The sequence below is a fragment of the Melospiza georgiana genome, chromosome 2, assembly GCF_028018845.1.
Source record: "Melospiza georgiana isolate bMelGeo1 chromosome 2, bMelGeo1.pri, whole genome shotgun sequence".
NCBI classification, from domain to species: Eukaryota; Metazoa; Chordata; class Aves; order Passeriformes; family Passerellidae; genus Melospiza; species Melospiza georgiana.
The window spans coordinates 15,891,173-15,916,158 of record NC_080431.1 but is presented as its reverse complement, the minus strand read 5'-3'; the positions used below and the strand labels follow the sequence as shown (position 1 = coordinate 15,916,158).

The window sequence follows — 24,986 nt, the reverse complement described above, 5'->3', positions numbered from 1 at the left end:
CATTAGTAGCACATACTCTTCCTCAGCTCTTTTAAGTGAAATTTGTTCTGTGCTTTAAAAAATGGCATTATCTAGTTAAATGAAACACTCGAAATTATCCAGAACTAAGCAGATTTCAAATTATGATATTATGCACCTAATTATATTAGATGCTTTCAGTTTGTTTTAAAGACTTCTCTACCTCCAGATATAGAAACAATTCTCATGATGCTGTGGGTTAAGGCTTTGACAGGAAGTTCCTTTCCCTCCTTCCTGCACTCCCAGCAAGCTTCTACTGAGTTTTGTAATAGATAAATAAATGTTTTAGGGTTTATTTTCTGAGGTTTTTTTTTTTTCTGAAGTTAGGAAGATTTCTATTCCAGAGTATCATGTTCTATAAATCAGATAATGTATTAAGAAATTTGTAAATGAGACATCTGAGGTCCTTTCTTTGCCCAAATAAGTGTTCCTACTCCTACTCTTTGACACTACTTGAATTTTGATGGATATGAGTATACAGTCAGAATATAAAAGCTTTAAGAAACTACCTCTTTAGAAATGATCTGTATGCTCTCTGTACAACAGAAATCTTTGGCTGACCTGGTGGTACAGACAGAAAGCACGACTGAATGCCAGCTTTCTTTGTTTGTCTGCAATGCTGTCACATAAGAATCTCAGAATGGGTCAGGTTGGAAGTGACCTCAGTGGGGTCATCTGGTCCAACCCTCCTGCTCAAGCAGGGCCATCCCAGAGCACATGGCACAGAAGTGCATTCAGATGGCTTTTGAATATCTCCAGTGAAGGAGATTCCACAGCCTCCCTGGGCAGCCTGTTGCAGTGCACGGTCACCCACACAGTTAAAAAGTTGTTCCCAATGTTCAGGTGGAGCTGCCTGTGCATTAGGTTCTGCCCAGTCCCTCTTGCAATGCTGAGCAGAGCCTGGCTCCATCCTCTGACACTGTCCCTTTAGATTTTATAGACTGAAATGAGGTTCCCCTCTCAATTGTTTTTTCCCAAGACTAAACAGGCCCAACTCTCTCAGCTTTTTCCTCATAAGAGAGATGCTCCAGTCTCTGAATCACCTCTGCAGCCTTCCATTGAACTTGTTTAAGGAGCTCCACGTCTTTCTTCTGCTGAGGAACCCAGAGTTGGACACAGCATTCCCAATGTGGCCTCAGCAGGGCTGAGCAGAGGGACAGGATCACCTCCCTCGAGCTGCTGGCACTGCTCTTCCTGATGCACCCCAGGATGCCATCAGCCCACCTGGCCACAAGGACACACTGCTGACTTGTTGTCCACCAGGACATCCAGGTCCTGCTGCCCAGAGCTGCTTTCCAGCAGGTCAGCCCCCACCCTGTCCTGGCACAGAGAGTTGCTCTTCCCCAGATGCAGGACCCTGCCTTTGCTGAATTCCAGGCAGTTCTCCCCTGCCCATCTCTCCACCCTGCTGAGGTCCTTCTGAAGGGCTGCACAGCACCCTGGGGTATCAACCACTCCTCACAGCTTTGTGCCCTCAGTGAACCTGCCGAGGAGACATCTATCCCATCATCCAGGTCAGTTATGAATAAATTAAACAATACTGGCCCAGTAATGGACCCTGAGGGTGATTGCAAGTGAGAGGTCTCCAGCTAGACTCAGGCCCTCTGGGACCTGCTGTTCAGCCAGACTTTATCTACAAAATATTTATCAGCGTTTAACTGGTCTTATCTACAAATAGAGAAAAGCTTTTCTAACTAGCTGATAAAAAAACATGCCTTAAACTTACTAGCAGGCAAGGAACACAGTATCAAGATTTTCTCAGGGATATATACCTAATCAGCTTGTTTTCCATGAGAAATGGAAACCAATACTTCACAAGAATCCACACACATTCTTAAATCTCCATAAAGAAAAAGCCCTCTTGCAGAATGAGTCAGGAACTGTTAAAACATTACCTTAAATAATTTCATTACTCATTTGGATCACCAGATCCAACTTCGCCAACATGCAATCAATTACATTGAAATGCAACATTAAGGCAACCATGAATCTACAAAACTGAAAATCAGCATACTTGTCTGAGTAAACTTTGAAGAGTTAGGAGTCTTAAGAAGAAATTCACTGAGACTATCTTGATAATAATAACATCAGTAGAATGGGAAATCCTTATATAGATGAGTGAAGATAAATATCAATAATTAAAAAAATAATTATAAGCACCTGTGAGAAATGTTATTAGCTTTCTTCTAATCCCAGGGGCCAATTATGGCAAAATAATTTCTCCACAATAGATTTTTAAAAAATATTATCAGAATGAATAAAGTAAACAAATTTCAGATCTCGCAACCAGTCTAAACTAAAATCCTAAAATGTAGGATTTTAATTTAGTTAAAACTTGACAAAATTATAAGTTTTTGTGAAAGAGAACAATGTTTCTAAAGGTACATTATCTTACTTAACACAAACATTAAAATTCTTGTTTTATACCTATTGAGTAGTATTTCAAAGTAATTAATTTGCTGGATTCTGGCAACACTTTTTATTTGCTGTACTTCATACCTTTAGAGCTCGGTCTTTGAAGTTTTTCACAGAATCATCTCCCCTTTGCTTAGACCTAATGATAATAATTCCTTTTATTTTGCCTAAAACCTGTAACAAGCTTTTTCTTAGTAAATATAAATCAACATTTAAGACCAAAATCAAGTATTTCAACCATAAAAGTTAAACATGGATAACCAGCTTCCTCAAAAATGCCAATAAGAAATGCTTCTTTTAGAGTTACTAAGCCAAGAAATCTAATTTTATTGCTTCATGAATTCTCACTGGTAGGATGGAAGTACAGCTAAGCTGCCTCACAACAGAACAGGAGAACTGAGTTAGAAACCTTATTCCAGGTTTCTGATGAAGGCTGCATCCCATCTGATAAGTAGTAATTTTGTCAGTTTCCAACGGAGGAATAGTGTGGCCTGGAATCTATCAGACTTATGTAGTCACATAGGTAAATGTTGCAGTGCATCTTTCAGCTGCACCAAAATGGAGATATATTGTTGCTAATTGATAGCTGCTCAGATGTATTTGAAGTAAATCTGACCCAATAATCACAAATTCATTGCAGTAGTCCAACTTGCATCTGGAACTATTCTATGCCTTGATTTACTCCTCCAGTTTAAACAATATGATTAGGCTGGACTAAAAAAAAAAAAAGAAAAAAAAGCAGCATGTGAGTTACTTCAACTGAGGTTGAAATATCAGCAAAGGATGATCAACCTTATTTCCACTTAAAATAAGCTACTTAGCTTCAAGTTTGGAAAGGGAATGAAGCTGGTTTTGGCCTGATAAAACTAGCATACCTTGTCAGTACTGCCAATTAATCCTGAGCTGGTTAGCTTTCTATACCCAGCCTAATTGAAGAACTCTCCCTTTTCAAGCATAGATCTAATGTGTGGCCAGAGGAGACCATTGCAAATTCCTCATTTCTGATACATCAAACAGCTGTCTGGTTTTAGCTGGACTTAGAACCTCACACAGTCTTCAAGTTACCTCATAGGTAGAAATAGTTTCACTGAGAAATATTTTCATAAGGTAGATGTTACCTCTTCTACCTAGGGATTGCACTAAAAGGAGACTTCAAGGCAGACAATGTACAAACAACTTTGACTTTCATTATCTGAAGATCCTATGATATCTAAAAATATAGGTTTATATTAACAACAGAAGTACACAACACCCTACTCTGAAAGAATATAAAATATCAAATTTTAAAATTACACACTGAAAAGGAATTTCAAATAATTTTAATATTTTTAATATATCAATTCTAAATTTCTTTCTCAATAATCACTACAAAAAAGCTCGCTGTAATTAGAAATGCCTGAGCTGGATTGTTGTCCGTCACAGACATGCAGTGATCTAAGCCTCTGTTCCATAAATCCCAGGAATGAATGAGGAAGAATTGTGGCCTCATGTTACTGCCCTTCCTTGCTATATAGAGAGTATGTCAAATTAGGCCATGAACTGGAAAATTGCCCTAACTTAGTGTCACAAAGAGACAAGAAAAATCATTCCATGTTACTTCTGTTTGTTGTCAGCAGGAAGTGAGATACTTCTGGTGGTGTGCATATAATGACAGATAGATTTAAGGTGCAGAAAGGTGAGTTACTCATGCATGGTACCTTTTTCTCTTAGCTACACTTATAGAAGAGAAGAGATTTGTCACTAATTGGTCTATGAATAGGAATAAAAATAAGATTGTGAAATCGTCAAACTCTAAAAGAGGGTATCTTGTCCTATGCAGCCATTGAGAGATGATAAAAAGAAAACATACTTAAGAAAGTTCCACATCTGCCATTAGTGGATTACCATTTACCAATAATTCCAAGCCACTTGTATTTTATGTTCATAAGAAAACTCAGCTGAGCATTTGAGCTGCTGAACTTTGATTAAGTCACATACATATGATCATCTAATTAGGTCTACTGTCTTAGTTTGTTGTTTTGATTCCACTGAGATTTCAGGTTTTTTGTTCCTTTAATTTGTTTCTTGACTGCTCCACTGATGCACATTAATTAGCATTCATTTTTCCAAGAAGCCATGCTGGATAGCAACAGCATCAAATTTAGAAGACGCCAACCTAGGGAACATTCTTAGAACATTTCAATCAGTTAAGTTTAAACATTCATTTGAAGACCTTTGAACAATACTCTGGTTCAATACCCTGTGCTAAGGTTGCTTGACTTGGGAAGAAAGAACAAGTATGTTCTGCATTAAAAAAACACCAAGCAACATTTTTCATGTTGAAAGACTTAGCTTATTCTGTATTGTCAAGTCCTAAAAGGCCATTAATTGTAACCACCAATCTAGATTACCACATGAAGTACCATGGCCCCCTACATAAGCAAACAAATAAACAAATATGTTACAGTAGAAGCAGTTAGAAGGAATAGCCAATGCTTTAAAGATTCAAGCATTACTGTCATGCTAATTTAAAGTTCTTTAAAACTTTATCAGGGTGCATTAAATTCCACCATTTAAAGGAATCATGTTTCTTTTAGGGTTCTGAGTTTGAACAGACAATGGAACACCTAATAGTTTCCAATGACTCTCCTACCTGCCACTCTCATCTTGATTTTGAAGGTAGCAGTTGATTGTGTTGACTAAAAAGCTAAATAAACGACCATAGAGAGATTTTGCCAAGAGATCCCGGTAAAATTCTGCAATCTCTATAGTGTGCCTCCGAACAATCGTGTCTCCTAAGAGAAAGAGCAGAAGATGGAGATGAAAGTGTGCTGTAAACTTTGCCTTAAGTAATTTTAGTTACAGTAAATTTAGCTACAGTTGCTTCTCCTTTGCCAAACATTTACATGGTGTTAGCTTTTTTTTTCTGAAGCCTCCAGTGCAAGATGAGAAGACTGTCAACACTTTAAAGATTTTAAGTTTGGAAATACATGCCTTTATATTTTGTTCAAAAAAATGTGTATGAGTACTACACAGAACTAATATTTTACTGAAAATATTTTTTTCAGATTTTTTTCCCTAAGACACTCCTGTTGATTACAGTTCTTACTAATATTCTCTATTGATATCTAATCTGTTATCTTGACACACTTTTGTAACATTAATCAAGTTAGGAGCCCATCAGCATCACAGTGTGAAACTGCTTTGTTCCATATTACAAAGGCATTTCTAATTTAGTAGCCCAGTCTGATTTACTGCATGGCAGATAAGCCAACATATTCCTCAGAGGAAATATTTACAGGACCATACAAGAAATAAGAAACAAAAAAATTGACAGCTTTTAAATTTTAAATCAGGAGGCTCAAAATGCCACCAGGCCTGATCTATGAGAATGTAAGCTTGGAGAAGATTACCTTTAAAATACTGAACATCAGTTGTTAAGGCTGAAGCAAGCTCATCTGGTGAAACCTGCAGCATCCCTGCCACTGAAAGGAAAAGAAAATGTAAAGAAAGACTGATTTATTGCATACTGCATATTTCATTTTTTTACAACAAGTTTGCTTCTGCAGATTTCTTTTTGAACAGTGAAAGAATTCAAACATTAAAGAAAAGGGTGCTGTCACAGGAGTAATAAAAATCAATGGACACATAAAATAGGATTACTATAATCACTATTTTGTGAAGTATTAATGTAACTCTATATTACATTACAACTTTCTTTCCCCTTCAAAGACTACTCCGGACCTTCCCCAGGGTTTGGTAGACTTTCTGTGGTATTAGAGTGAAGGTATGCTACTCATTGACACTCTGTATCCATAAGCCACTTGAAGGAGATTTGTTAGTGACCAAGAGGGCAAACTTCAAAGCACAGAAACAAGAGTCCCTTTTCAGACATTGATTTTGAATGTAAGGAATTCAATTCAAGGCAAATTGTTCAGCTGTTGACAAGCAGCGCAAAAGCATTCCAAAACAAGACTGCACAAAGTGCACTGTACAATTTCTTTTGGCAAACGATAGCATTAAATATGACATTTAATTAGCTAATTTGCAATACTGGCATTTTATTTCACCCCATAAAAATCTGTAATTTATAAAACACCCAAGTCAATTGGATACTGTCTTCCCACAGTAACTTATGAATTTCCAGAAGCCATTTCTTTTTGTCTCCCTGGAGCTGTGTTTCCATCTGTCGGTGGAACAGCGCAATTTCCCTGCAGCGGGAGCAGCGGGCGACGCTCCGGGGTCGTGTCCCACTGACCTTGCTCCAGGAGCTGCAGGTCTGACACGAACGCTGTCTCAGCATCCGTCAGGGCCGTGAAGCGAATGTCTCCAAGATGCAGAATTGCTGACAGAATCACAAACAGGTTCTCCACCTCCTGCACATTTTTTTTTTTCAGAATTAAAGATAAAGAAAAGATCTGTTGGACACACCAGTGAAAGGCAATGCTTTATATAAATATAAATTCTGTTAGTTTGGATCATTAGCATTTGATAAGTTGAAAAGCATTCACATTTGAATTATTAACAGGAAATTTGAAAACACACTGGAACCTAGCTAGGACATGAACCAACAAAATTACTTTTTATTTCCTTGTTTTCATGTCACATTAACCACTGGTTTAAGAAAGTTTTCCCCAATGTCATCAAAATACTGAAATATATTTCATGGATGCACTGTTTCTGCAAGAAATAAAACATATCTTGTCCATAGAGAATTTTCATTGAGACAATTTCTGTATCTGGGAACAGCAAGGGTTTTTTTGCCTCAGCCAACTGAATTCACAAAGTGTCCAGCTCTATAGGTTCCTGGTATTAAAAGCTGTAATTAAGGTCCAAAAGAAACAAAAGCAACTTTCCTTACCCTCACACTTTCCCTCTGAGATTGCACACTCTTCTGTGATGTCTCAGATTGGGAAGCAGTTATCTTTAGGGGTAGATTTCTTCTGACCTCATTTTTATCACAGCAAGAAGAGAACTAACTGTCTTCAGTTGTTTTGGTTGGTTAATTATATTTAAAATATTTTTAAATTCAAGGAAAAATATGCTCTGTGGAATATGAACCTTAAATCCTAAAATATGGAAAGCATTGTGTGTTTTTGGAAGTTTTTTATTTTAAGGTCAGTTATATAACAATGGTGCTTCTTAAAACAGGAAACCTGATATCCACTATAACATTACATGGTATTATGTACAACAAAATTAATTGATAATTCTTGAAATATGTTTTTAAAAATACTATTTAGACCCTGATTCTGCTGAAACTGCAGAAGTAACAGTGAGAAATTTCACTTATCAGAATTTGAAGACTAAGATTATACATACTCTACTAATGAAATACTTCCTTAATACATCCTCTTTTTTTTTTTTTTTCAAGTTTTCTTCTTCATTTCTTCTTTCCCTGATAAATATGCTAGTCATCAAAGGACATTAGAAAAGCTTAAAGTCTTTCTGAGATATATTACAGCACCTCCAGTGCTGTTTAAGCAAGTTTGCTTTCTAAACTACACTTTAAGACAAGAATGTCAGTCTCTTACTGTATGAGAGAGGTGTCAATAGTGCAACAGTGTATTTTAATATTACATGGTACCAAAGCTGAAGATTCAAAATATCCAATATATACAGAGAAAGTCTGAACAAGATAACTCTTAAAATAGGAGAAGTCATGCTAATATAGCATTCAAACTAGGGTGCTATACTCTGCTTCTTGGGATGTATCTCAGGCAAGATGAAGTGGCACACTGGCAGTGCACACTCCTTGTTTGTAGGTTAACTCTTTCAGAACTGGCTTGGGAATTCCTGCGCAGCACTGAACAACGATGGGCTGGGACAGCTTCTGATTGTGGTGATTTTGGTAAGGTCTCGGGTCTATTTCACATTCCAGATTCTCAAACACTTTATCATTTTGTAAGATGCATGCTTCTCCACCTTTAAATCAGTAGCTGGTTTTAATAAACACTAATATTCTTTGGAAGACAGCATTAATGACTGCTAAGGAATTTTTATGTAGTTCTTTAAAAAAATTATCTACTCTATCATTAAATGTGGCTAGGTAGTCAAAGAATGATACATACAGACGTCTCCCTCTACCTCAGAAGTAATGGGTAGAAATTTTAGGAATGTGTTTTATCTACATATTGCCCTCTAACATTCAGCACAGGAGATCAGCCTGCAGTACTTGAGAGTTTCACAGATTTCTTGTCCCCTAAATATTATTCTAATACTGCCTAAATACAGACCAGGTTTTAAGATGTTGACACTTTCCTGAGAGGTAACTTCTTTTCCAGAATTCTGAGTGAAATAAATTATAGGACTCAAAAGAATACTGTGTATGAAGCATTCTCAGAAAGCTACTGCAGGCTTATAAATCATGATTCATTTGGCATTCATTTATTTACTTATGGGCTGAACCTTATCGATTTCTGGATTTCTGGGCCACACACTGGGCCCCTCCCTGGGGGTTCCCCTGTCAAGGGAAACCCTCCTGGAATGGTTTGGTGTCAGGAAAAGGAGAAGCACAGGACTTTTTCAGCCTTCAGCTTCTTGTTTATTGTTATCTTATCTAGAGTTTTGCACGCTGTCTATACCAGACTCTGTGTGCTGGAAGAGCACAGCAAAAATGGCTAATAGTCTCTTGTTACAAGGTCTTTTAAGACTAAACTATCCAATTAAGAACTGACACCTAGGTTATTTTCCCTTCTAACCCAATGACTGATCCCTTGAAGCCCACAATGTGGACTTTTCTGTCCAATTACAGAACATCACCCAAACCATGAAGAAGAAGGAAGAAGCAAGAAGAAGCGGCTCAGGACGACATCCTATATCCTCCATCTTGTTCCCACCTACAACATACTAAAAATCCCAAAACCTAAATTTCTCCCTCAAGTGACACACTACACTACTCTCTATAATCTATTTCACACTTTTGTGGACTCTAGTCTATCTTGAAGTTTTGGAACCTTTCTCCATGAATGAGGGTCAAAGTCAGTATTTCTCTGGGGATCAGAACCTCTCAGAGAAGACAGAGAAATATTCTCTGTGCCCTGGCTTTCCACAGAACCCCTTCCTCAACAGAACAGAAACATTCATGAAAGAGCAAGAGAGATCCAACAAACTGAACACTGGGCTTAATCCAGAAGTGTCTGTACCTTTTGTTATTGAAATTTGCTAGTACAGATCCGCTAAAAGTAAGGAATAATATTGTCATATATAGCCATGTGTGTTCAATTTTGTACATGGCCTCATGAACATTCATGAAAATAAACCCTACTCTTCCTGACATTGAAAGGTGACACTTTTTACTCCCTTAACTAAGGAATGCCAAACAGCTCCATGGTGTACCACTACAACCACAGAAGTCTAAACTTCCCACCTAAAGAACAGCTTCAGCAGATTCACAAAATTTTTGCTGATCCTTTTTTATTACAACTGCTGCCCATCTGTCATTTTTGATGAAGTTTTAACTTAGAGTTACATTAACTTTTGGTCCCCTTCTTTCTAATGATATTGTACAGGAGTAAGTTCTTACCTCCTTCTAAAAATACTGTTGCAGAAGTGCTCCAGCTACAGTGTGCAAGGTAGCATCCACATTTGTAAGAAAAATGGGGAGTTTGTTAAGCACTGCAGTATCCTGAAGGGATGCACAGTTTACATGAATTCTTAAATTCATCCCTCTATTTCTTCTGATTTCTGTCACACCTCTCTCCTCTAAAACCTCTTCTTGATTAATTTTTCAAATTATCGTCTTTAGTTTCATAGAATTAAAGACAAACAGCAGGCCTATCTTCTTGTTGCTTTTGGGGAATTAAGTCAGCTCTTTCAAGTTACCTGGCTCTAATTTTCTTTCCTAAATAGGTATTTACTTCTTTTCAGGTGCTGTTAGCATATCTGTGTTTCATGAAATTAATAAGGATGGGAGATAATAAGGAAGAGGAAAAAATTTCCGTGGCTTTTATGAGGTGTCATATGGGATTTGATTGCTTCTTTTTATCTATGTAATTTAATTGTTCAGAGTATTGTACCTTGAAGCTGTTTTGTGGATCTTTAAAAACGAAAAAGATTTACATTGTTGGTTCTGTGTCTAATTAAAAGTGATTACAGTAATTTCCCTGGAGTGAACTAGTGCTGTATTTGTTTCAATGTCTTAACTAACAGGAAAAAAAAAAAAAAGACAGAAAGGAGCTTCTTCTAGCCACAAAAGGTTATCTGTGAGTTACTTATGGCCTGATTTCAACTAATATGATTATTTTAGCCAAAAATAACATATGCTCATGTAACTTACCAGGCTATTGAATCCCAGAGCACCTAGAGCTTGCTTTAGTATGGTTAATTTCTCCCTGTTTTGAGGGTTGGCTGCTAACATCATCTCTTCTAATGCAGTCTGGCTTAGATACCTGCACAGAGGAAAAACAGCATATCTGGTATTTACAAGGTGGTACATGATCAAACTTTTGAAGTTAAAGCCCAGCTTTACATTTCTAGCCAGATGTTTATTGCAGATTTTTCTCAGCCTTTGGAAGGAGCAGTACCAGTGACAGAATGTTCTGTATTTCCTAAACTTTTGCTTAAGACTCCCTCCAGTCCCAGCTTTTGCCCTACATGGCAGCTGAAATTTCAAACTGGGTTTATCCCACTGCCAGTTTGGCCATTCTTGCACTACCAGAGATTCCCCTTCAGAAGGCAGATTTGAGGAGAACCTCTGATAGCTCTGACTGCTCCAAATTCCCCTCTTGCTGACGAGGGAATAGATCAGCCCTTAACTACAATGATCATTCCCTCCCCCAGCAGCTGCATGGGTGATAGGTGCACTCAACCTCTCTCAAAATGAAGCAGTAACCAAGTACACAGAGTGGTAACTGTACAGCCCTTAAGCTGTACTGCTTTGCACACTGCAAAGCAAAAGGAAATTTTATGTACCTACCCAAAAACAATGATTAGCAGAGAAAGAGACACTAGTGCAGCAGCTAACTCAGGAAAGGAGAAAATGTAAGCAACATAAAGAGTAATAATACAAAACAGATTAATCACAAACTGTAGCAGAACAGATTATTGAAAAGTGCAGCAATCTAGCCTTTACAACCATTCATTTTGATCCTCTTGAAGTAAGTCCACATTTTTAAAAGTATTCAGGCATCTTCATAGAGCTGAAATCACTAAGAATGAGGTGTCTGAACATCTTACAGGATTTGACTTCTAATTACACAATGCTGAGAATGTAAGATATTTTCTTTTATTGTTTGCATTAAATTATCATAATCATCAAAATACACATTCATCACACAATCTGCAATCTTCACAAATGTCACTTAAATAAACAAAAGAACTCTCCACACCTTTATCCAAATAACAGTATCACTACACCAACAAAGGTAGACAATTTACACACATTTCAGCCCTCACCCTTCACCACAATTGCAACAAAAATTCCTCACAATTATTCTGCTCTCTACTGATGTTCAGTCTACGATCTGTCACTTAAATATGGGAAACAATACTGGTTTAGTTTTTTACAATTCTTGTTTACAATCATGTTCTCATACCACTATAGAGACATAGTTTCAAAATAAACTCCTATTACCACAGAAGGTCTGGCAACACTCGAGTAGGGGTGGTAGTTCTTATAAGGATGCCCTTTTACATGAAAGTGTGTAGGAAGAATTATTTAGTATTTGCACTTTTCCAACAGATGAGGTTTAAATAGGACCCACAATGAAACATAAAAGGCATTTTTAGTGAATCTGTATCAGATTTATCAGTGTGGATTCCCCTTGCAGTGATAATTTACCACAGCAGGTGGCCAGAAGAAGAATGATGGGGTTAAAAATGTGTGCCTGGGAGCATGAGTACCTTTTGCACCCACAGGAGGCCTAACTCAGCAGTTATCTCAAGTATGAACAAGCCTCTCAACTCTGTATAAAGCTGGTGATTCACAAACCATCGAGGACATGTGAGCATCCCTGCCAGAGCTCAGCACTGGCTCATCAAGGTTACTAAAACAATAATTTTGTCAGACTGAGGTAGGTACAAATGATAGCACAGCTATCAAATCAGCTAGAACAGATGATACAAAGTATAGCCAGCTTTATATTTTGTGGGTATTTTTTCCTTTTTTTTTTCCTTGGAGTTTTTTACATTGCCTGTAGGTTCAAAGGGAGCCTAGAATACATCTAATACTGAATCTGGCATAGAACCTTGTGGTGTAAAGGTTAATCCATCAGAAAAAATTCCACTCTTCTGAACTGCTGCATGAGCTTATGCCAGTAACATGTTATGCATCATGAGCTGGTGGCACTTTTGCTCCATAATTAGGAGATTTACAGCAGCAGCCACTCTGCTGTCAAAATATTCTATTGTCGAATGTTGTGGGAGTTGGAAGCATATGGCCATTTCTGCAAAAAAAGCCTCCTCCTCAATGGTTTTGTCCCTAAATAACTCTTTGTCTCTCCCTGTGCTGAGCAGGGAGTAATCTTTCCTGTTCTGTGAAGAGAATACTCCACACTCCTTTTTAAGGCACCCCATTTAAGCAGCACTTTTTAGCACAGCTGAAGTGCTGGTGGGTTCTGCTGCAGCAGGAAGCTGTGTGAGCACCAGAGCCCCTCTGCAAGCAGGCTGCAGCACAGCAAGGCGGCGCAGAACCCCCACTCCCCGAGAGGGAAGGGCTGAGCTGAGAGCACATGTGCCAGTTCTTGCCTTCAGCACAGCAATGCTGATTCAGCAGGGGGCAAACTGGGAACCTGCCAAACCAGGTGCCACAGCTCCACAAACCATCCACAAACTGCAGCATCTGCTGGGACGTGCCTCTTGGAAGAGAATCTTACTTTCCCAGCTACACACATCCTGAAGACTTAATCAGCAGATGTGCTGGTGCTCTTGGAAAGAGATGCAGTTGGACATTTTCTAAGGTGCACTTCAATTTAGTTTCCCCAGTCTAAGAGCAATTAAATTATTTTATAACATTTCATGAGGCCCACTCATTTTTCCAAACGATTTAAGGACTAATGAAATATGAAACATTGCTTTGAAGAGTTGCACATTTGACTGTTATACATTTATAATATAGAGTATACTCACATTAAGGACAGATTAATTGTATAGAGCACTTAGAACTGCTGATAGGTATCATACAACCCTCATAAAATGTAAGAAATATACAGTGTAACATAACATAATGTAGCCATACAAGGAAACATATTTTCCTAATTATTAAGTACGGTCTACCTCGAAAACACAGAAACATTTGGATAGAATCTTATTTTTCTTTTAAAACAGCTCCCTGGCAGCTCATTCTTTCCGCCTTAAAGATGTTGAGGACTAAAAGGGTTTGGGACATGATTTGTGTCAATATTACTATTGTAACTTATTTCTATTGCAGAACTAGAGTTCAGAACAAATCTTAAATTGTCCCCTCTTCTACAAAATTAAAGAAAGGGGAAAGAGATGTGTCACAGTGCAAAAGTCCTTAATAATAATAAACATCCCTTGGTAGAAGACACATCATTTTTCCATGAAATGTAAACTTTTTTTCTAGGATGTGTATCTTTCCTCACATTTATAGTGCATTTTTGTCTTTTGACATTTAAGTGGCCTGGGCAGAATGGTATTACCGGTGATGAAGAGGAACTAAACTGCTTAAAATTTATATTTTGAGCCTACCATGGAGATGTTTATTTAAATTTATTATTTTTACTTAGATTTTTGTCATTGTGAACTACACCCATGAAAACCCACAATATTATTTGAGTGTGTGCAATGTTCCTATAAGTTTCCAATAAAACAGTCTGTGTTCAAATGTAAACCAGATCTGGCGACTCCTGAGCTCTTTGTTGCTGATGATTTTAGTAAAACAGGTATTACTTCTATACAATCCAGAGTTGATGTTCCATAATATCTCACACACACAGGCTGAGCACCAGTTTCATTCTTACTTAGTTCAGTTTTACTAGCCTTACTGTCATACCTCTGTGAGCAAATTCATTCTGCAAATGCACGGCAAATTTGTTTACTGAAGATTTAGAAAAAGATTCTCAGATTTTGGATGAAGTTGAGCCTCTTAACTGAAGATAGCTACTCAGAAAAATGATATTTATATTTCTTGCAGAAGTCACAAACCAAAGAGTTTATGCAGTTGTAGTGATTAATCCCTTTCTGCTGACTGTTTAACTATTTGTTTAAATGATACCCCATGCTGACATTGGCATCAGATTAATTCTTTTAACAGACAGCGTATCAGCACACAAAAAATTTTTAAACACATAGTCAGTGATTTTCATTTAAAAGAGAAGAAACTGAGTCACAAAACTTCTTTTCCTAAAGAAGATAAACTAATTGAATTGCAGTATAGTCACTTTCAGAAAAGCACAACGCTATATTAGATAGACAATTTCTTGAGAAATGTAAGGGACTATGTAGTTTTCTTTCTGATTTTTTGTCTAACAGTTCTAATTTGCAGCACCGTAGCAATCTCACCTATTCTAGTCTCTAAAAGAAAATAAAAAGTACTATTTAGAAGAAAAAGTCAACGGATGTAATTTTTTAGTATTTTTAAGTAAATTGTTTATCATAATATACAATTTTTGAACCATCATTAGAATGACACCATAGATCACATTTTCAGGTAGGGGAGTGACTAGTACAACCAAGAGAAAAAAAATGTCCTTAGTGTGACATTCAATTCTTAAACATTATTGACCCATATAATTCCATAGTTACCTTATCTGTTTACCTTATCATTCTCATTATAATGGTTACACAGCATCATAATTATTCAACTCATATATATGGTACACAGATCTCAAATATGAAGAAGAAATATGTATGTCAGCTTACCTGAACAACCCTGAACTTTTGTGACATAAGCTTATTTCAAAATTTCCTATATAACTCCAGCAGTTAAAAACTTTGTTCAAGTAATTAATCCTCTGCTCAGTTGATTAAAAAAATAATGAGACTAAAGCTACAACTAGCTAAGACAAGTAAAGATGAAAAAGAAAAGTTTTGATTATTAGTTTGCCACTGACAGAAATTCAGCATGATAATACCTGATTTACATTAATTTATTTTCTTTTGAACCGTAACCCAAGATCATTTAGTATCAAAATGATCTGCCTCATTCAACATAAACAATTCATATAATTTCTGTTTATTCTTAGAACTGCTACATTTACATAAGATCTGTGAAAAGACAAAAAAGAAATTTGATCATAAACTTTGATATTTCACTAACAAAGTAAAACATTACCAAAACACGATCCTAACCACTTTACATTTGTAGAATCTGACATGTTCACATATTCTGTAAGAGTAGCCATTTTAAGCCATGCACAATATTACATATTGCTCTGTAGGGTACAGAAATAGCTACTTCATTGCAGTCATGAAACAGTCTGAAAAAGATTCCTAAGCTGCAACCAGTTCCCAGAAATTCCCTTTTGTCAGGACTGTAAGAATTGAGTTTCAACTGAACCATGGATTTGCCAGATGGACACTGCTTTTCTGAGGGATTTCCTGAAGTAAATACATCTTTTAGTGAATAATTAAAAGAACTCTTGGTAGGATTATATCCTTAAGTGGTTCTAAGTCACTGTAAAATTTTAGGATAAAGCCCTAAGATTTAAAAAAGGGGGTTGGAGGTTTTTTTTTTAAGCTAGCATCCAGCTGCTTCCCACTTGACTCCTTTCCTGATGGAAGATGAGTGATGACACACCTCAGTTTTGTTCTACAGCTTTCTGGGCTCTACCAGGTTTGATATAAAGGAAACAGTACAAAATCAGTACAAAACACCTTGAAACTTTATTACAGAAAATAGTGAAGTAAATGCTGCTTCTGGTAATAGGGATTTCACCAACCACAGTCAAGATCTGTAGTAAAAAAACCCCTCAGGTTACAGGCAAAAAGCTTCATTTTCTGATTGTTTATACTCAGAACAATCTGATTAGATTAGAAACAGAGGGCATATCTTTAGTACCAAAAAACACCAGAAAAACAACCCAACCAAAACCTAACAACCAAAACCTCACAGAAAAGCAAGGGGGTCAATAAGGGTATCCTGCTTTATTGGTCGGAAAAAGTGATAGAGATTAGATGAAAGCACATTTTGTCCAGGAATTAGGCCAAACAAAAATGGGTATTAAAAAGATACAATTCAACAGCAAACAATTACAGAATAAGACAAGAGGATAATTGAAAGTACAAATTCAAGGCGGGTATCTAGTATAAACTAAAGGAGAGTAAATTATGCCTTGATAATGCAAAATATTAATCATCATATACAACAGCCTTATTTGTGTAGCCCAGCATAGAAGCCATAAAATACTTAGCATGGTTAAAGCTTGAACTGGACTACTCTGTGTGATTTGGGGCATCCCATTTCAGAAAAATCAGGATCAGGTAAGTGAAAATCCAGGGGAAAGCAGCAGCAAAAATGTATCAGAAAATAGACTTAGGAGCAAAACAGTTCATTAAATATCACCTACAGAAGACTGAGAAAGATATTACAAAGACAAAAAATTCCCAGTCTGGAAGAATATACCAGAAGGTTTTCAGGATTTGACAAAGCTTTAAATAACCTGATTTCATCTACCAGCTGGTCCTGCTTGGAGCAGACAGTACAGTAGAGACTCCCTGAATTATTATTACCAAAATGAATTATTCTGTGATCCTATGAAAGACATTAAATTTATTTCTCAGATAAGTTGGGATCTCTTGTTTTGGTTTATTTTGTGTTTTGGTGGTTTTTTAAATCTCATTTAATATCAGTAATTTTGGCCCCAGAATGGTGGCACATCAAAGATGCAAAGACGGGTCTTTAATTGTTGCACACATTACCTTAACCTTTAAACAGTCCCTAAAATGTAAAAATTCACTACAGGTGTTAGAGACATAAGATATCTGAGGATGAGTAAAATTTGATCAGAAATTTATATTGTTCAATATCTGAATAGATAACAATGTTCTAAAATCAGATTAGTCTTAAACACCAGACTCCTACCAAAGGATGAGTAAAAAAGGAAGATAATATTTCTGCTCTTCTGCTCAGGTGAGCAACACTTTCCACTAGTCTAGCTAGTAGTTAAAGAAAAAGCACTGCATTATTATTTTATGAGGAGGAAAATTTCTTCTGATCTTGAAAACAAATATTTTGACACCAGCTTCTAAATCATCTTTCTTTTTTAAAATTTTAGAAAACTAAAATTTTATAGAAATTTACCACAAATTTTAAGAAAAAATGTTATGCCCATTTTTTTATCAGGAAATTTCCAGACACTTTAATTACCTTTTATGAGCTAGAAACCAAATAAAACCTCTTTTAAGATTTTTTAAATACCTTCAAAATACCTGGACTTTTTTTTTAAAGACTGGGGGCACAGGACCAAACTTTTGGAATTGATGAAAATATTCAATGGAAGCTGGATTAAAATAACTGCCACGACACATGCTATGACCAACATATCTCCAAGCAAATAAAAACTTAGCCTGATTTTGTATCTAGACAGTAAATGGTTTGTATCTTCCACATGAAATTATTTTTTAATAAGGCTACCAGGATGGCTGAGTAAGAATCCTTTCTTGCACATAATCACTCAGGAAGGATAAGATCTTTATTCTACTGAGCTCTTGGGTAGAGGTGCACAGTAAATGAACTCAAACTTACTTTATTTAGACTTTAGTTCTTATGCTTTTTTTACTTATGAAGTGAAAAAAAATATAGGGCTGGAAGTCAGAACAGAAACTTTGCTTATTCCAAAAACCATCCTGAGGCAGAAAATCACAAGTTTGAAGATCTGGGAATGATAGAATCGTGGTCCTGATAAGAGCTGGGAACATGAATGTGAACCCTGATGAAACTGCTCTGGCTCACAAATCAGTTGTATTTTCTTTCTTTTGTGCTGCTGAGGCAATAGATTTTCAAAGGGCCACTCTGTTTGCACAGTAGATCCTGTCTTGATACAAAGGCTTGGACCTTTGTATACCAGATCTCTGGAGGCCTTTTTTAAACCAAGAGCAAAGGAAAATATTATTTTTCTCTGTTTATATTCCTTTAGTTGGTTAAAGAAAAAAAATTAAAAAAAAAAATAAATGCATGAGAAGAGCTGAATGTCACAATCTATTCTTTTTTGAGACACTTGGCCAACTGGTTCCTGTGAGGAATTAAAACTTCTATGGTGTGCTTTCTTCTGCTGATCCACTTGCCTGCATGCCATTTCTCTGCTATTAGTAGGATACCTCTATAACTAACCCAGAGAGAAAGAGAATAGTATCAACTCCTACTCTAGCACAATTGAACACAAAATACAGTATATTTTGCTTGCTAAAAGGAGTTTAAAAATATTGGGTAAAGAATTTACATGGAAGGAGTAAAGAATAAATACTTAAGATAAACTACTCACTAAACACAGGACTCTCTATCAATACTTAATTAGGTAGTACAAGACTCTGCAGATCATGCTATGAATCAGAAATTCTGGATTTTGTTTATAAAGTCCTTATTTCTTTTACAAAGATGACATACAAATAAAAGCCTTGATATTCTTTCACCAATTAAAATATTAAAAATATTTTTAAAACATATAAAATATTAAAAAAAAGAAAAATTTTAAAACTGAGATTCTGATACTTAATAACTATTTATCCAACCCAGAAGGTTTTTGTTCCAACTTTTAAGGCAAAAACTCCATGTTTTGGGGTTTTTTTTCTGCTGTTGTTTTTTTGTTATTTGGTTTGTTTGGTTTTTTTTGTTTGTTTGTGGTTTGTTGGGGTTTTTTTGTTTAGTTTTTTTGTTTTTGTTTTTTTTTGTTTTTGTTTGTTTGTTTGTTTTTTTAATATATCATGCTGTGAGCCTATGGAAACCTGTCACGCAGTAGTTCTCCAAAACCATTATGTGCTGTCCAGTTAAAGAAATTTAGAAGAGGTGACTGAAACCAGGCACTTTCAAAACATCACCTTCATCCTGGATATGATTTCCTGCATATATCTCCCCTCACACAGAGGTGCCCAAATTCTTTCTCATCATGATGATAAGCAGGATATAGAACTGACTTGTCACTTGCTATGCATGAGCCTCTCCATCAGTCAGCTTCATAGGCAGCTGCTGGGAAACACTGTGCCCAGAGCTCAGAGAAGAGCACATCAGTCAGGTGGAATGGATCCAGAAATACCTACTGGAAACATTAATTTTCTTTGAATGCTGTAAAGGCTTTTCTTACAGCTTGACCTTAACTAAAATGTGTCATTAAAAAGCACACACAAGTGTGCTCTCAGTGCCAGCTCCTATAAAATGCTGCATTGGTTGTTCCAAAAACAGACACAGACCATGCCCATCATGGCACCAGATACAGTGATTTTAGGCCACTGGAAAAACAAGAAGCTGGTTTCTCTTCTTGCCAGGTTTACAAGCACTATGAAATAGCATAATGAATGATTTCACCACTGTGCATTGTCTCAATTCAGCAAAACACTTCTGCCTCACTTCAAACATGTGCTTTGTCCCACTGATTGCAGTTGAATCTTAGTATCAAAATACATATCAATAAGTGGAGGTGAACACCCTCTGCTCAGCTCTGGTTCACTGAGAAAGAAGGTAAGGCAGACTAAGGTGTGTGAGTCTGGAGGAAATAAGTAGTACTGGCATCCTAGACTTTAAGCTGTCCCAGGCATTGCTTACATAATTATTAGGCCTTAATACCACATGATCTTACACTTATTTATACTCTATGCAATGGAGATTCCAAAGATACACAAACATTCCTGAACTGTAACTGTACAACCTAGTCATAGTGCAGAAAACACAGCATTTAGCTATTTAGCTTAGATGAACCTGCCCCAACACAACCATTTTTGCTCAGCACCCTCTGGGGAGTCTGATACACTTCACAAAGAGCCACACAGACTTATCTTTCAGCTCTACTTGTCGTTATATAAAGTCTAAACCACAGCATTATTACAAAATCTTCATTAGTTGATGCTTTGTTGCTTGAAAACTCCCTAGAAAGCCAATGTCACAGGAGGATGGAGCAGCATTTCATAATCAGGTTCCAGCTCCAACACAATCGATATGCATGTTGTGGGTGTCATTTAATGTGACATTGTATTCAGCAGCATGGATTAACAAGCTAAATCCCTTCCTTCCCCTTATTAGTGCTGCCCAATGAACCATGCACTTGCACAATCATGTGAAAGGCACATGGCTTTTTCCTCTGCAGTCCCCATTCCTCCTTCCCATCCAGTACAGGGTACTAGCCCTAAATAAGAACAATGGTATCAGTAAAAAATCAACATCAGCAGATAAGTTAATTTTTACTTTAACTTCACACAGAAATCATAACATCTCAGATATGGTTTAGTTACAGAAAAATTATAAGCATTTAAAAACCAGTTTTCTTACAACTAGGTCAGTTTACTGCTCTCATGTTAAATATTTGTGAAGTATTTCTATGAAATACTTTAAATTATTGTAAGAGTTTAGCTATTCCTGTGACTACTTACTAAATCCCAAGATGCAATTTAGGTGTAAAGGATTGTTTGGCCTGACTGAAAATTAATGACTTCATAGTTCTACATATGTTTTAAAAAATGATTCTACAACTGTTGGGATGAAGGGTATTGAGCATTAAAGCAAGGCATTATCTTTCAAAAATAAATTCCAATAATCTCTACCATACTTAAAAACTCACAGAGTAAGAAATTTCAACAAATATTGTTATTTCCTTAAATATCTCATGTGAATATGGGAGGACAATGTATTCTGCTTAGTGAGGAAAAGCTGCTTTGCACTTAGCACTGTATGATATGTAAACAGGAATGAGATAAAGACAAAGCAAAACAATTGACATCAATGAAGTAAATGACATTTCCAGAACATGATAATGAATAGCTTCTGGCTTTTTTTTTCTCTCAGGGAAAAAGGGCATGCATTATTACTTTTTTTTCCCCTTTGTCCCCAGTTTTTAAACGTATTCGAATCTGAACAAATTTTATATCCTTTGAACCTCGTTACCCTGTAGCACTGAGCTGGAGTTGCTGCTTATCATTTAAGTGCACATATTTCTGCTCATAACTTGTGCAATAAAGTACCAAAAGCAGCTCTTAAAAAATGTGAATAGCTTTGTTAATGTCAAGAGGTAAGGTATCAGCATAATATTAATCAACTAAACACTGCAGACAGATTTGATGACAGGCATAACACAGCTTTTATTTTTAGTTTTCTAAACTAACAAAATGACAAGTTATGTATGTGTTTTGTAAACTGGTTTTAGCACAGAAAGCTTATATTAGCCCATGTATTATCCAGTAAGTAGTTTTGCCTTGATATTTTATAAAATTAAATTTCAAATAATTCTGTAAGAAAGACTATGTGTACTATGAAGTACAGAAGTTTTACAGACAGTGGATATACTGAAAAGGAAAGCAAAGAAATACATATTGGTCTTTAGCCTCAAAACGCTAAATGTTGTAAAGGATTTTTTTTTCCTAATTATATCAATACTGCTGTGGAATGGGTTGAAATCAGAGACTCAAGTATTCTGTTCCTAAAACTACACAAAAAAAAAAAATTAGAATTATTCCATTAAAAAGAAAAATGAATGTGCAACAGGAGTGACTCAAAATAGAAATTTTCACATGTCTGATGGTAATACAAGAATTAATACAGACAGTATACCTTGAACTGTTTGTCTGACTCATGATGCAGATATTTTACAGGACAGAACAATGAAATCTGTGAACTACCACTCTAAAAGTATAATTTTTAAGCTTAATATACATAAAATAAGAAGCATAGTGCTGATGGTGATGAAAAGTAGCAAATAATAGGCATTGCTGAAGATACAGAAACAGTAAGCCAGTCTGCATGCAAGCGCAAACTTGTCCAATCTGCTTCCTGAAATGCTCCAAAAATTGTTTGAACTTTGCTCCTACAACTAAAAGCAATTTTGTATTTCTGTGTTCAGACTTTGGCATTGTTTACCAGGAAGATGTCATGAAGTTTATGAGCCTCAAAGGCATTTCTCCACCAGCACTTGCTACTTTTAAAATGCTGATTCATTAAATAAAGCTGACTGTGTTAAGAGCCACAGTATCTGATCTAAACTACAAAAAGTGCTTAGGAAACCTGCTTATAACTTTCACCAGGATCCAGTTAAAATACTGTTGATATGCTTCAAAATTATTTCTTATAACACTGGTCATAGCTCATTAATCAGTTTCAGATAAGATGATTTACAAGAGGAACTCTTCTTCCTGTATATGCAGGTATGACCAAGTGTATTCAAGTGTGTATATTAAACAAATAACAGTAAAATCCATTAAAAGCACTTTTAATTTGGTCAAAAATAAAAGGTAAGGTCCCCACAAGACACTAGGAAACTTTTGAAATACTGGGAAATATATATATATTTATAAAATTATACATATAATTTACTTAAGAATGAAATTTCTTTTTAAAAGTATTAATATAACCAATTATTCAATAATGATTATTCACCTTTCATGAGCTAAGAAAGTATCATACACTACACAAATATGATTTGGTGCACTACCAAACTTTATTGTCCTTACTTTTTTTTCTAAAAAGCAAGAATATTCTTCTTATATAGAAGGAACAAATTCATGTGTTTTTGCATATGCTATCTATTTAGAAATCAACAATTCACAATCAACTGTTGCCACTCCTTTAGTGTAAGAAGAGTGTTCTGCTTTTCACAGAGTCACCAAGCTACATGATGCTGGGCACAGGGCTCAGTAATGGAGAACTGCCATCTGCTCTCCCATGCTCAGCAAGACCAGCTTTGCTCCCCTGCCTCAGGGCCCATTTTTGTCCCAAATGCATTCCAGGACAGTCTAAAATGTGAACAGTGTGGATGTATGTGCCTGTTTCTCTCATATCTTTCCAGCCCTCACAATAAAATCGTGCCGGATGAGAGGTCACAAATGAAATACTTCTGACATGAAATCCCCTTCAGTCTTCCTTTGCCTCTCACAAGGCACCAAGGACACAGAAGCTCAGCAAACCTGAAGTAAACAAACCTCAGAGGTTGCACACCAAGATCTCAGGTGGTGGGGTGCATCTAAGGCACATATGAAGATTTACAGTACTTTCATGGTTTGTGTGTCAAAATAGGACAAAGAGACTCCCTACTAGGTCTTAGTGCTAAAATCCACACTACGTAGGGATTGCAAAGCTAGGTTTTATTCAAATACATTGCTTTCTAACAATAAAAACAAATACCATTTTAAAAGGTAACAAAAATAAACAGAGAAAAAAGATGAACACAGAATAAATTATGCTTTAAACTACTCCTCTCCTTCCTAAAATATATGGGAAGCAGGAATGGGAATAGATTGGAGTGGATTGCAACTGCATGTTTAAACAGGCTCCGGAATAAACTACATCACCAAAGAATTCGAGATGTTCCCATTTGTTCCAGTTTTGTCTTAGAGGCCAACCTAATTCAATAACATATCCATTGAAGTTCAGTTCATCATAGGACATATTTTAATACATGCTGCTCCACTCCTCTTAATTGCTACCTGATTTAAGAGCCCTGTTTAAACAGGAGATTAGGTCTGAAATGTGGAAAATATACATAATGGAGCTGAAAATATACTGGGAAAGGAATGTCAAAGAGCATGATGAAAATGGGGAAGGACTGCAGCTACAAGGAAGTACAGATGCATCTCTGATAGCGAATTCTGATTTCTTTAAAACCAAAGACATGAGTTATGAGTTATACAGAAGCAAACACAAAGAAATACTCATAATACTAGGACAATCTCTAGCAGTGCCAGTGTTAACACAACTCTATTTGAGACAGAAAAGTGATTAAAAAAATTAAAGTGAACAATTATTTACATAGAAAAATACATAGAATCATCATCACTATTGAAAGGCTTGGGCTGGAAGGGACCTTAAAAACCATCTAGTTTCAACTCCCCTGCTATGGGCAAGGATGCCACCCACTAGATCAGAGTGGCAATATTTATAACAAAGAAGGATCATACAGACTTTTTCTGGTTTTTATTCAATGCTGGAAAATTCTAATGACATAGCATAATCTCCAATTGTTTTTCAACAAAATTATTCTATGAAATGACTTATTTTCCTATTTCAATTATTTACAGTGAAAGGCCACAGATTTATTTTTACCAGTGGTTAGTTAGTTCTTTTCTTAGTCTTCATAATTCTCTTCTTGGTTGCAAACAAAACACAAAACTGGTGTCAGTGTACCAGCATCAAAATAAATACTGCAATGTGTAGGTTTAATACTAAGCTGTAATGCCAGCCTGGTAAATTGATTTCTATCAATTTAGTGATTTGATTTGGTTAAAATTCCACAAAGGTTAAAGTAGAAATTAGAAGGTGCCAGCAGTTGTCAGAAGCCATACATTACACTTCTCAACAATTATGATTACAAATACAGTTTGCTTGTCAAATGGTATTTCAACATTGTTTCAGTGCCTCTTTCTATCATTTCAGTCAGTAGAAAATTCATACTAAGTTTTTTATTTCAGAATGCTTTCTTGATTTGCATCTCTCTTTGTGCAAACTGCATCTGTTCTAATAATTTTTCTCACCCATATTAATA

At 36.2% G+C, this 24,986-nt stretch overlaps 1 protein-coding gene across 4 annotated transcripts in view; it reads right to left on the bottom strand.

Moving 5' to 3' along the window:
- MYO16 (myosin XVI) overlaps nucleotides 1–24,986 on the bottom strand; it is a 363,429-nt gene that overhangs the window by 118,503 nt on the left and 219,940 nt on the right. For all 4 annotated transcript variants that reach the window (XM_058044965.1, XM_058044966.1, XM_058044964.1 and 1 more), the window contains exons 17-20: nucleotides 10,691–10,802; nucleotides 6,671–6,788; nucleotides 5,826–5,897; nucleotides 5,066–5,207 (exon numbers count right to left, since the gene is read on the bottom strand). In XM_058044965.1, coding sequence (XP_057900948.1) covers nucleotides 5,066–5,207; nucleotides 5,826–5,897; nucleotides 6,671–6,788; nucleotides 10,691–10,802 — 444 coding nt within the window. The remainder of the gene's footprint in view (nucleotides 1–5,065; nucleotides 5,208–5,825; nucleotides 5,898–6,670; nucleotides 6,789–10,690; nucleotides 10,803–24,986) is intronic.